General features: G+C 42.0%; 1 protein-coding gene across 2 annotated transcripts in view; it reads left to right on the top strand.

Moving 5' to 3' along the window:
* CDS1 (CDP-diacylglycerol synthase 1) overlaps positions 1 to 5677 on the top strand; it is a 79979-nt gene extending 74302 nt beyond the window's left edge. For both annotated transcript variants that reach the window (XM_086407538.1, XM_086407539.1), the window contains one exon: positions 2848 to 5677. In XM_086407538.1, the coding sequence (XP_086263664.1) occupies positions 2848 to 2977 (130 nt within the window). In that variant the 3' untranslated portion in view covers positions 2978 to 5677. The remainder of the gene's footprint in view (positions 1 to 2847) is intronic.
* The last annotated feature ends 8454 nt before the right edge of the window (positions 5678 to 14131 follow it).

The following is a 14131-nucleotide window of genomic DNA, read 5'->3' as shown; positions in this document are numbered from 1 at the left end:
AAAGCAATAAAGTAGGCAGACTCTGGTTTTTTTGGGGGGTGGATGCTCGAGAATATCCGGGGGGACTCCTGAGGCTCGATCCCGCCTTTGCGTATGCCGAGCCTCCTTCCTCATGACCTTTGTCACGAGTGGAATGCCTCACCGGCTCCCGGCATTTAATCCATTTGCGTATGACTTATTCACTGATCTATTTGAGTATTAGTAATTACTGATTAAATCCTTAGAACTCTTTCTTTTCCGAAGATGGTCAGCTTTTAGAGCGTTAACACATACTTTTTTTGCTTTTTGATCTGCTGTTCTCTCAGTAGGAAAAAGTCATGCTGAGCTTGGTTGTCCTCCATTTGAAAGTAAATATTTAGATGATTAGAAATACGGTGCTAGAGCCAGTGTGCAGCTAGCTGGGAGCACCTGCTGACAGTTTTGCATTTAGCTGAACTTGCTTGAACAGCCTTCCCTTTCTCTGGGGGCCCCTACTCTGGGTTTATGTTATGAAGTTGCTGAGTCTTGTGAAGAAATATAAGACGAGCTGTGTCTTGATGTGAGTAGACTGTGGTTGTGGTAGACTTATGGCTTCAGGGTTTTGGGAAATGATTTGAGCCTCGTGCACAAAGGTGTGACCTAGGAGACAGCTAATTCATGCTATTGTGCAGTTTTCTGAATCTAAGATTTTCTCTGTGATACCACCCTACAGCAAATATTTCTTTGTTGCTGGGTTTTCTACTTCTTATAATTCCATCTGAACTGAAGTTGTTTAGTCACTAAGTCATGTCCGACTCTTTTGGGACTCCACGGACTGTCGCCCACCAGGCTCCTTGGTCCATGCAATTCTCAGGCAAGAATACTAGAGTGGGTTGCCATTTCCTTCTCCAGGGGATCTTCCTGACCCAAGGATGGAACCTGAGTCTCCTGCATTGGTAGGTGGATCCTTTACCACTGAGCCACCAGGGAAGCCCTTGAACTGAAGAGTCCTTATCATAAGTCATAAATTTAATTACCTGTGTAAATGTCTTTCTCAGAATTCTGTGCCGTTCTCCATCTATTACTTGTGTCTTACTTATTTTTCCCATTGGATTTCCTGAAAAGTAAACCTACTGTGCTTTTCCTGTTCAAGTGGATTGTAGGAATTGCAAAGAATAGTACATATGCATTATGGTCTGAATGAGGTGCATTCTGAATTTGACAAAATAGCACTTTGGCAGTGTAAGTATAGAAAGTGATCTGTAGCTTACAGATGGATTGAGTGCTAGTCCAAAAGGTAGGAAATTGCACGCCCCTGCCTGTCACAGCGTCTCAGGATAGAACAGTGTGAAGTCCTGGTTGAGACCTTTTCTGACTCAGAGTGTACCAGGGGAGGGTGTAGAGAGAAGGGCTGGTGTAGGGATGCTGGAGAAGCCTAGGGAGAGGCCCCTGCATGGTACCTGGTGGAGAGCAGTCACAGCCCAGTGGATACTTAACGCTGCCTGGGCTTATTTCCTCCCCAGTGGGAGTGGGACTGCTGGGTAAGGTGGATAAGGCAGGCAGGGTTCTCCAGCTCCCTGTCCTCCTTTCAGCTAAAGCAGGGTGGGTGCGAGTGTGGATGTTCAGTCATGTCCAACTCTTTATGACCCCATGGACTGTAGCCTGCCAGGCTCCTCTGTCCATGAAATTTTCCAGGTAAGAATACTCCAGTGGGTTGCCATTTCCTACTCCAAGGCACCTTTGCAACTCAGTGATCGAACTGGAGTCTCTAGCAACTCCTGCATTGGCAGGCAGATTCTTTACCACCGGCTCCACAGCTGAAGCAGAGCCCCTTTTATTTTGTTTCTATTGGGGTTTACCCAAGACCTTCTTTGAACAAAGGCTGTTGTTCCCACTGTAGATCCCAGGTGGCGGCTTCAGTGCAGGCTCAGGACTATGTGTATTCTTTCAACAAAACACCTTCTTTGTCTGACGTTTCTTTGAAGCAAAAATATTTATATTATTTTCATGTTCTCTTCTAGTTTATCTTCATCCACCAGGAACTGTGCTCCTTTTCTTACAGAATGGTTTCTGTGTCTTGTCCAGTCTCAGGTTTTGTTATCAACCTTCGCTTCTAACTCAGGTTGCCCTTTTGAGAAGTTGTGTGGAACGTTTAGATCTGCACCCCATCAATGCCTCGTATTGACCCTGTCTTCTGTGTTTGTGCATTTCTCCCACATCTACCCTGCACGCCTTTCAGTGGAGAGTTCTAGGTTTTTTTCCCCCCTCTGACGCTAACATTAAAGTGAGCTCTGAGTAAGAGCTGTTTTCAGTTCTGTTAAGATTGATCCTTTGCACTTAAATGCATGACTTATTTTATCTTTCAAAAATACTTATTTGTGGCGTTGGGTCTTTGTTGCTGTGTCCGGGCTTTCTCTAGTTGTGGTGCGTGGGCTTCTCATTGTGGTGTCTTGTTGCGGAGCACAGGCTCAGTATTTGTGGCGCACAGCCTTTACCTGCTCCTTGGCATGTGCAATCTTCCCAGATCAGGGATCAAAACCGTTTCCCCTGCATTGGCAGGCGGATCCTATCCATTGTACCACCAAAAGGGAAAGTGTTAGTCACTCAGTTGTGTCTGACTCTTTGCGACCCCATGGACTGTAGCCTGCCAGGCTCCTCTGTCCATAGAATCTGGAATACTGGAGTGGGGAGCCATTCCCTTCTCCAGAGGATCTTTCCGACCCACGGATCAAACCCAGGTCTCCTGCATTGTAGGCAGATTCTTTACTGTCTGAGCCCCTATTGTGTCACCAGGCAAGTCCTAAAGGCATGGTTTATTTTAAACACAAGTCTATGCTGCCTTCAGCTCTCTCAAAATAGTGTGAACTTTGTCTTTTCTGCTGTTACCAGGGGTCCGAATCCCAGCAAAGTGCTGCAGCAGCTGTTGGTGCTTCAACCAGAACAGCAGTTAAATATCTATAAAACACTGAAGACTCATCTCACTGAGAAGGGGATACTACAGCCCACCTTGAAGGTATAACTGGAGCCAGAGAGGGATGGACTAACAATAAAGAATTCTCCAGGAAAGCACTGACAGATGACATTTTTCTAATTGTACAGAGAAACAGTTGAAAATGCAATGGATTGAAGTTTTACAGACATGAATGTTTCCTCTCTGAAGTTACTGTGAATATTTAACACTTTCTTGGTCTAAGTTATGAAATAAGTAGCAAATGGAGGGCAAAATGTCTTGTACTTTTTCTAAAGTGTATTTTCTGATGTTAACTTCCTTCCCATTACTTGCTCGGTTTCGTCACTTAAAAGACTTGTATTTTAAAGAGTCACACACGATGAAATGAGTACATTGAGGATGTCTTGAGGTTGCACCTGGCGGTGTGCCCTTTCCACAAATATTTACCTTTGTAGTCGGAGCCGTTCTTCACTTTCAGCAAAACGTTTTATGTAAGGCACAATAGGAAGCTAGTTCTCCTCCACTTCCTCCTCTTTCAGTCTGAAGTATTTTCTGAAGGGCTGATTTGGATCCAAAAAAAGAATAACTGTCCACTTTTCAAAGAAGTAATTATTTGCCAGGGGAAAACATTCCACTTTTAGGTAGGTTTGAAATTCAAGAGAGAGGGGCTGAAGTTTCTACCACGATTGGTTTGCTTGAAAGAGCCGACATCAGACTACTTTGATAAAATGGTTTGGAAAAAAACAGGATCTTCTCAAAAGCTTTCAAGAGAAATGGGAGAATTCCGCTGGGAAGAACGGATGTGCGCGTGCTCCACCCATCATCTCAACAGACTGGCCGTCAGGAGGCAGCACTGGAGGATGGCACGTGCACAGCCGCCTCTTGGTTGACTTCTCTGCCTTCGTTTCCCTGTGAGCTGGTCTCCGTAAGTTCTGTACCCACGGACATCAGCATATAAGGTAGTGAGGAGGGGTGGTGACCGAGGCAGAGCAGGGGGTGCTCTGCTCTGGAGAGCAACGCCCCCCCCCCCCCCCACCAAGATGCAGCTCCACACGCCTGGGTCTCAGGTGCCTGGCTCCTGGTTCCCGTGCAGCCCACCGGACACTCCCCTGGGACGAAGCAAGATCTGCCTGGAAACCCCATCCCAGACAGGCTCCATGGTAGCAGCTAATTTTTGTCACGTTCCTCTTTCACATCATGTCACAAAACCCGAAGTCATCAGCTGGTGTTTCTTCCTTCCAACAACAAAAATCAGGCGGAAGTGATTCCCACCAAGAACAAAAAGCACACGAATGCCAAACCTTCCCTTTGGGGGACTGGACACTGTAACCAGAGGAGAATACATTTCTTCTCAGTGGATGTCAATAATCTACTGTTGCTGTGTGCTCACTACAACCGTATTTATTGTATTGAAAGGTCAGCACAAAACCTTCAAAAATTGCCTAGTGCCCCTTGGCTAAGTGTTTGGAGAGCAGAAGTTGATATATTTTAAAGAATGTTTTGTTAATGAAAAGGGTACATATTTTTGTTTAAATCAGAAACAAATTTCAATTATTTTATATTTCTGTTCTACAACTCTACTTAAAATAAAAAAATTGCGGATATGCCTGGGTTCCACAGATGTAAACTAGCAGCCTTATCACGTGTACCGCATGATTGTGGTGGATATAGTTAAACTCAGTCCCAAGAGTCTAATGTCTTGGTTTGGCATGCACTTAGTTCATCACCACTGAATGTGTGCAGTCAGCCTTATTCCACACTATTCCATAAACACCTAGAATTGGCCCTGGAAATGTTATTACAGAAGGAAGTGATCATTTTTAAAATCAAGCTACCTTCAGGTTAATTTTCAACATCGCTTTTTTTTTTTTTTTCGCTTTTTTTTACTTGCTGCATTAAAAGCCCCAAATGTGGATCATAAGAGAATTTTACTTACCAAAGTTTAAAAAATATTGTAATAGGAACTTCTGTTGAAAACTTGGCGATTTGCACAATAAGAACTTCTTGGAGAAAATGCAGTTCCCTCTGCATTTTTCTTTAGTGATGAGTGAAGTATTGCAATATAGAATTATGAGAGCATTACTGAATACATGTATTATAAAATTGATACTATTATAAACAAAATCTGAAGCTAGAAATATTTGGGGTCACAGTAATAGCTATCCTCAAATATACTTTTAGAGTTGGGTGTATATTATTCTATATGTAAAAAAAATTCTTAATTTTAACAGAGCTCTAAAGATTGACCTTTTTAGTGTACTTTTATAGCATGTATATTAAAATAGAATATATTTTAGCAAGAATAAAGTTTGGCAAAGATTGCCATAAAACCCTGACTTTGATCACTTTTGTATTTGCACTCTGAAGAGGGTTTAAATTCCAGTGTAGCAAATGTGATGGCAGAAAAAATGGGAGACTACGAAGTTCCTTTATAGTAATGGCTAAGTGTTCCAGTCCGCTGTTGGGAGAGGGGCTCTGAGGGTCCTGACTGTTCAGTACAGATGTTTCCTCAGTGCTTCTCCCCTCGTGGTGATGGGTATACATTTACTGTCTGAGAATAAAAAACTACACACACACCCCCTTTTATTTTTACAGTATCTCTTCATTTGTAATTTGGTTTGAACAAAGAAAATGTCACCTATCAGGGGAAAAGAAAAAGTAGAATCAGTGTATACCTACTGTATATGGCTGGAAGATAGCTTATGATATGTGTCAGTCCATTCTCTGAACCTCTTACTCAGACAGGAAAATAAACAAATCACATTTGAACTCTGTTGTGCGTTCTCTCTTTGGAGAAACATTTCATTCAGCAAGTACAGAAACAGTGTATACTCCGTCACCAACACCTACAGTGACATCTTCAGGGCAGGGGAGTAAATAAGCTCGGCTGATCATTAAACATGGTTGTTGAGAGGTGATATCCTCTTGATAGAAAGAGGACCGAATGTCTTGGGTATGTCTTAGTTTGTAATTGCTATTTATTTTTGTGAATTTTTATTCATCATCACTAGAGCTCTAAGCTGCATGGACAGTGAGTGGTGTCTGTCTTGATGGCCACTGTGTTCCCAGGGTCTGGCTCAGTGCTGGCATCTCCCCAGGTCCTCAAGCTTCTGATCAAATAACTGGTTTGGAGTCTGAAGACCCAGCTCTGCACATCCCCGTTTGTGTCTCTTGAACAGCCCCTCCACACTCATCCCCGTGTTTATTTGGTGTGACTCTAAGATGGGCTTCATTACTCTTAGTTCTTATGGTTAGGTTAAAGGTCAAGTGAAAACTCCTGTGAATATGTTGTGATTTGGGTTCAGCATAAAGGAGCTGATCCTTGGTGTCCTTCCTTCTTCCTCTCTGCTCCTCTCCTGTTGCCCATCTCCGCTGGGCAGTGACTGGTAGGACTGAACAGAATGGGGTCCACATGTCTGGTCACATCTGGTTTAGGTAGTTTTAATGTAAGTGGGAAGATTCCCTTGGAGGAGGGCATGGCAACCCACTTCAGTATTCTTGCCAGGAAAATGCCATGGACAGAGGAGCCTGGTGGGCTCCAGTCCATAGGGGTGCAGAGTTGGCCAAGACTGAGTGACTTAGCAATGTAAGTGCTCCTTGAATGGACACCATCATTCTGACCTCCACGGATGAGCTGTCTGCCCTGCAGAGAGTCCACAGCCAGTTCTCCTTACCAGCTCTGAAACTTAGAGTTTAAAATTCACTCCCTGAGGAGTGGCTGTATTTGGGAATCTTCATGCAGTGGCTGCAAATAAAGGCAGATCTAGACAATTTAACCAAAATCAAAAGCCTGTCTTACCTTAATCCCATTGTCTTCCTTTTCCTGCACAGAAGGGGAGAATATTCTTGAAACATCAGATAACAAGGAGAGTCGTATAGTACGGGCTGATGAGTCGAATATTATCTGTTGATGGCAAAGTGAGTTTCCAAAATGAACTGAGAGAATACTCTGGTCCTTAAATGTATACAAAGGACATGGGTGGGTAAACCAGCAGTCTTGTTGCCCAGAGAAAGAGATTCATTGAAGGACAGCCCACCTGAAGGTGTCCTCTTGGGAAAAGAATGAAATTTCAAACTACTCTGTCAAACTTACAGGACAATGGGGTATGGATTTGGGGTTTAAGCTCTCATAGCCTCCTTTTCTGCTGTGTATTCAGCTGGAGTGTAATGGATCCCGGTGGTTTTTTATTCAAGCATGTGCAATGTTCAAACTTCAGACAGGACCCAGAAAAGTGGTAAGTTTGCAGAACAATCTTGAATAATCTATTAAGTATATTTTTGATCAGTTTTAATAAATCTCGAAACTTTGTGAGGGAACCGGAGGCTTCGACAAGTACAGGTAAGGTAGACACTTTTGTATCATTAGCAATTCCGTCCCCCCAATATTGATGCAGTCTATGTACCATAACACTGTGCAGCCATTACCACCTGTGGTTTGAGAACATTCCCATCACTCCAGAAAAATCCCTGGTGACCATTTGCACATGATCCTCACGCCAACCTCCAGCTTTAGGCAACCTCTGGTTTGCTTTCTGTCTTTAGGAATTTGCCTTTTCTGGACACTGCATATACACAGACGCATACACTATGCAGTGTTCTATGTCTGGCATAATATTTTTGCATATATCAATACTTCTTTCCTTTTTATTAATACTGTAAATGCTGACCCATTTACCTGTTGATTATTTCAGTTATTTCCAATTTTTGGTTCTTATGCAAAATGTTGACATGTGTTGTGTGGGCATGTCTGCGTTCCCTTCAGATTTCCAGGGTAGAATTGCTGGGTCATATAGTAAGTTTATGTTTAACTTTTAAAGAAATGGCCAAACTGTCCCAAGTACAGTCTTCTGTTCCTGCCTGCAGTGTACAAGTGTTCCAATCTACCTACATCCTCACCAGAACTCAGCACTGTCTTTTTTCAACAATTTTCTTGGAGTCTAGTTGATTTACAGTGTTGTGTTAGTTTCAGTTGTACAGCAAAGTGAGTAAGTTATACATATACACACTTTTTTTTGGTGTTGTCTTTTTAAAGATGGCCATTCTGGCTGGCGTGCCAAGGTATCTCAAGGTGGTTTTAGCTTGCATTTCCCCAATGGCTAATGGTGTTGAGCATCTTTTCATGGGCCACTTGTATATCTTCTGTGATAAAATGTCTGTTCGTATCTTTGCACATTTTTACATGTGATGTTTTTCCTAAGTTGTAGGAGATTATTATGTATCCTAGATACAAATCCCTTATCAGATATATGACTTACAAACATGTCCCAGCCACCTGGGAAGCCCTGAAGGTTGTTGAAATAACAACACAAGATTTAAAACATTAATAAACTTAGTTTATAAAGCAGTAGCAGGATTTGAGAGGACTGACTCTAATTTTGAAAGAAGTTCTACTGTGGGTAAAATGCTGTCAAGCAGCATTGCTTGCTACAGAGAAATCGTTAGTGAAAGCAAAAGTCAGTAGTTGTGGCAAAATTCACTGTTGTTTTAAGAAACTGCCACAGGCACCCCAACTTCAGCAACTACCGCCCTGATCAGCTGGCAGCATCAACATCGAGGTAAGACCCTACACCTGCAAAAAGCTTATGACTCACTGAAGGCTCAGGTGATGGTCACATTTTTAAAAATATTTTAAAGTTGAGATACATACATTAGTTTTTAGACATACTGCTATTGCACACTTAAAAGACCACAGTATAATGTAAACATAACATATGCCTTGAGAAACCAAGAAATTCAGGTGACTTGCTTTGAGATATTTACTTTATTGAGTGGAAATGAACCTACAGTATCTCTAAGGTATGTCTATATAAAAGTTCTCCAGTTTTCATCATACAAATCTTATACTCATTTTCTTAACTTTATACATAAGTATTTCATTTTTGGGAATGATAATGTAAATGGCATTGTTTTTAACTTCAAATTTCACTTGTTCATTGCTGATATATGGGAAAGTGACTTATTTTTATAATTTGAAAACTTTCTATTAATGCTTATTAATTAAAGGAGTTTTTGGTCACATTTTGGGGGGGTTTCTACATACAATCCTGTCACCTGGCAACAAAAAGTTTTATGTCTTTCTAACCAGCTATATACTTGATTTTCTTGTCTTACTGCATTAGGTAGAACTTCCAGTGTGATGTTGAGGAGGGATGACAGACCTTGCTTTGTAGCTGATTTTAGTGGTAAAGCTTTAAGCTTCTCATCATTGAATATCATGTTAGCTGTAGATTTTTTTGTGGAGAGTCTTTATCAAGTTGAGGTGGTTCCCCTGTATTCCTAGTTTACTGAGAGCTTTTAGTGAATGAGTGTTGGACTTTGTCAAATGCTTTTTTTTTTTTTTTGCATTTGATATGGTCATATCATTTTTCTTTTTCAGCTAAATGATGTGATGGATTACATTGATTTTTAAATGTTGAGCCAGCCTTGAACACTTGAAATACATCTCACTTGGTTATGGTATTTAATTCTTTTTATGCATTGTTGGATTTGATTTGCTAATACTTTGCTGAGGATTTTGCACCTATATTCATGAGAGAGAGTGCAGTTTTCTTGTAATGGTTTTATCTGCTTTTGGTGTTAAGGTAATGCTGTTTGCATAGAATGAGTTGGGAAGTGTTTCCTCTGCTTCTGTCCTCTGAAAAAGATTGTAGACGATTGGTATCATTTCTTCCTTTTTGATAGAATTTACCAGTGAATCCATCTGGGCCTGGTATTGTCTGTTTTGAAAGGTTATTAAGTATTAATTTCTTTGATAGAAGCCTATTCAGACTATTTCTTGTATGAGCTTTGGTATGTTGTGTCTTTCAAGGAATTGGTCCACTTCATCTAGGTTAGCAAATTTGTGGGCATAGAGTTGTTCATAGTGTTCCTTTATTATCCTTTTAATTTCACAGGATCTGTGGTGATAGATTCTATTTCTTTTCTAATATCAGTAATCAGTGTCCTCTCTTTATTTTAAGGTAGATTGGCTAGAGGCCTTTTGATTTTTGGTGATATTTTCAAAGAACCAGCTTTTGGTTTCACTGGTTTTTTGGTACTGATTTCTTGTTTTCAACTTCACTAATTTATGTTCTCACTGTTTCTCTTCTTGTGCTTACTTTGGATTTAATTTGCTCTTCTTTAGGTTATTGATTTTTGGTCTTCTTTTCTAATATATGCACTCAAGTGGTATAAATCTCCCTTTCTAACTGTTCCTTTCACTTACAAATTTTGGTAAGTTGCATTTTCATTCAGCTCAAAATATTTTAACATTTCTTTTGAGATTTCTTCTTTGATGCCTGTGTTTAAGCTCCATATATTTTGGAATTTCCAGTTTAATTCTTTGTGGTCTGAAAGCAGACATTACATGGTTTGTTTTTTTTTAATTTAGATGTATTTTATGGCCCAGAATATGGTCTATTTTGGTGAACTCCATGGGACTTTGAGAAGAATGTGTATTCTGTTGTTCCTGGGTGTCTGTGCATGTCAGTTTTACCCAGTTGAGTGACGGTGCTCTGAAGTTCAGCTGTGTCCGTGCTAAATTTCTGTCTGCTGCATCTGTCCATTTCTGATGGCTGAAGTCTCCACTTATGACAGTACATCCACCTGATTCTCTTTCCATTCCCAGGGTACTAATGCAGGCTGTCACTCTCAGCTTGAAAGTACATTAGAAAGTGGCCTGTCTCTAAACCAAAGAGACATTTTCATGAGGGCTCACAGGTGACAGAGAAGGGACTGAGGGTTGGCCAGTGCCGTTCTCTTGAGAGTAACAAAGGGTTGGACACATTGCTGGAGGGAATGTAAAATGGGAGAACTGTTTTGGAAAACAGTCTGGCAGTTCCTCAACATGGTAAAGTGTTACCGTATGATCCAGCAATTCCACTCTTAGGAATATATATATATATATATATATATATATACCCAAGAAAAATGAAAATGCCCAATGTTAACACAAATGTTTGCAACAGCATTATTCACAACAGTAAAAAGCAGATGCAAACTACATGTCCATCCGGGGGTGAATGGATAAATAAAAAGTGATATATCCACACAATGGACTAAACCACTTGGCCATGAAAAGGAAGTTCTGATACATGACACAATATGAATGAAACTCCAAAATATTATGTTCACTAACATAGGACAGCCCCTGAAGATCACATACTGACAACTCCATTAAATTAAATATCCAGAACAGGCAACTCTATAGGCAGGGAGTAGGTCAGTGGCTGCCAGGGTTGGGGACAGGGAGGAGAATGGGGACTAATGGTGTGAGATTTCCTTAGGGGTGGTGCAAATGTTTCAAAATTAGACGATAGTGATAGCTGCACAACTCTAAACATGCTCAACTCAAAGAGTCTTATTTGATGAATTTTCATAGGATGTTAATTCTCAGTAAAGTTGTAAATGACTAGACAATCTGTAATGGTAGATGTACAGGGGAAGGTATTCTGGGCCTGGGGAGGAGCAGGGGAGGGCTGCCGATTGTCTCCACAACCGGGGGCCCCACGACGTGTTGAGCCTCCCCTCCTTGCTGTCTGATGGGCATCACTGAGGGGTCGGCTCAGTACTGCCCAGAGGTCAGGGAAGGCCTCCCTTAGAAGGTGACAGTTGAGACATGATTGAGGCAGGGGAATGAGGAAGTGGAGCACAGATGGGTTAGGAGCCTCAAGGCAGATATTACCGTTGGAAGGAGAGCCTGGCAAGTGTGCAGAATGAAGGAGGTAGGAGGTGAGGAGCCCTGCAGGTTTTAAGAAGGACTGACAGAATCCAGCATCTTACTGGGCTTGCCTGGCTGAGCATGGACCATGGTGGCCAAGGCAGAAGTACAGAAATCCCACAGCCAGTCCCCAAACTAAGGGTGAATTCACTCACACTGTACCTCAGCAAGTGCAAACTCTGGGGTTGGAATACCCACGTTTAAAAGGAGGAAGATGCAAATCAATGCTATCACACCTACACAAAACGAAGGAAGGAAAGCAGGCACACACGCCAAGAGCCCAGTCTGGGGGGCGGGGGAGGAAAAACCACCCTAAAGAAGAGAATTTTCTGGGAAGGCTTTGTATTATGTAATTTAGTGAAAATATGAGTTCAATAAAGGATCAGCGATGAAATGAGAGAATAATAGAATGATGTGAAAATGAAGATTGAAGAGCTGAGAAAACCAGTTGTGATGAGATTGTCATTCTTACTGAATTAGAAACAGTAAGAAATGGAGTAGACTCACTGAAAATTCAACTATAGATCTTACACCGACTTGAAGGCAAGCCTCTCATTTATAGGCTAGAAAGTTCTTGAAGAGGTTAGTTATGTCATTTTTGTATCATCCACAAGGCCCAGTGGAATATGTATCATCATGGACATAGAGATTGCTACCTTAGGAGAAGGAAAAATCTATATGGATGGATCCACACTTGAGCCACAAGCATACTTGGTCACACTGCTGGGGTGGGTCTTGGTTTCTTTCTCTTGGCAGAATTGGCCTGCAGGGTCACACTGTGATGATACTTGAGTTTATAGTCAGGCTGCTTAGGTTGACTTTTGCTCCCTGGTTTATTTCTTCGTAATCAGTTGGATCATAAGGCTGAGCACTGAAGAACTGGTGCCTTCGAACTGTGGTGCTGGAGAAGACTCTTGAGAGTCCCTTGGACTGCAAGGAGATCAAACCAGTCAATCCTAAAGGATATCAACCCTGAATATTCATTGAAAGGACTGATGCTGAAGCTCCAATACTTTAGCTACCTGATGTGAAGAGCTGCCTCGCTGGAAAAGACCCTGATGCTGGAAAAGACTGAAGGCAAAAGGGGAAGAGGGTGGCAGAGGATGAGATGGTTAGATAGAATCACTAAGTCAATGGACATGAATCTGAGCAAACTCTGGGAAAGAGTGGAGGACAGAGGAGCCTGGTGGGCCACAGTCTATGGGGTAAAGAGTTGGACTCTTTGATTGGACTAATCACTAAGTTGGACTTAGTGATTAAACAGCAACAAATCAGGTTACAAACAGGTGGCTTGGCTTTTATGTACAGAAACTATATCAGGGTACAGGTTTTGTTTGAAATGTATAGCAGTGCTTGAGGGCAAAATCATGATGGAACTGTTTTCCTATAAATAATAATTCTGTGCTCTGGAATGCAGCTTGCAACTTGCCTTTGCCTTTGTTGAGCAGGAAGTGTGATAGTTGAAGGCCAAGGTTGAAGTTCCAACCCTTTATCTTTACGATAAAGCTGGGCTTGATAGAAATAATATCCTAAGTACGTTTTCATTGTAGTCAACACCACTGCCCTGCAGCACCCACCCCCACCCCCCAAGAGAGAGAGAAAATGGAAAATGGAACCTGGAATCTGTTTGTAAAGATCATTGGCCTCGGAGTTGGGAAGTTTAGGGGCAGAGCAGGGAATTAGATTTAATAAGCAATAGGGCTTTGGGAATGTCAAAGCTTTCTCTGAATCCCTTTCTTCTTGGTGCTCAGTGAAGGTTTGGGCCGCATGATTTCTAAGGGCTCTTCCGCAGCTGGCATTCTGCCTGCTGTGAATCCGCCTGAAGATGAAGTTGCCGTCAGTGGCTTTAGATATTTAGGCTTTAGAAAATGCACCACTCCTTTTACATTCGTATTTCTAATTTTTTGTGGTTATTGTTCAGGACTCTCTGCGACCCCATGGACTGTAGCACGCCAGGCTCCTCTGTCTACCATCTCCCGGAGTTTGCTGAAATTCATGTTCTTTCAGTTGGCAATGCTGTCTAACCACTTTCTCTGTCCATGGGAATTTCCTGGGAGGAATACTGGAGTGGGTTGTCAGTTCTCCTCCAGGGGATCTTCCCGACCCAGGAATCGAATCCACATCTGTATCTCCTGCATTGTCCGGCAGATTCTTTACCACTGAGTCACCTGGGAAGCCATTTGTAGATTAATGCCACACTACATGGAGAACATCTGGCAAAGCACTACGCGTCCTATATTGTTCGGTCTGTGAGTTGCGATCCTATGAACTACAGTGTGCCAAGCTTCACTGTCCTTCACCATCTCCTGGCGCTTGGTCAAACTCGTATCCATCGAGTCAGTGATGTCATCCAAACACCTCATCCTCTGTCGCCCCCTTCTCCTCCTACCCCCAATCCCTCCCAGCATCAGCATCTTTTTCAATGAGTCAGCTCCTTGCATCAGATGGCCAAAGTATGTGAAGAGCCAACTCATTGGAAAATATATGTATTAGCCAATTTAATCTTTATAACAATTCTCAAGTAT

Source organism: Bos grunniens, chromosome 6, assembly GCF_055505025.1.
Source record: "Bos grunniens cultivar Pamir isolate PY7600 chromosome 6, Bosgru_T2T1.0, whole genome shotgun sequence".
Classification (NCBI taxonomy): Eukaryota; Metazoa; Chordata; class Mammalia; order Artiodactyla; family Bovidae; genus Bos; species Bos grunniens.
This window is presented reverse-complemented; position numbering and strand designations above follow the sequence as displayed.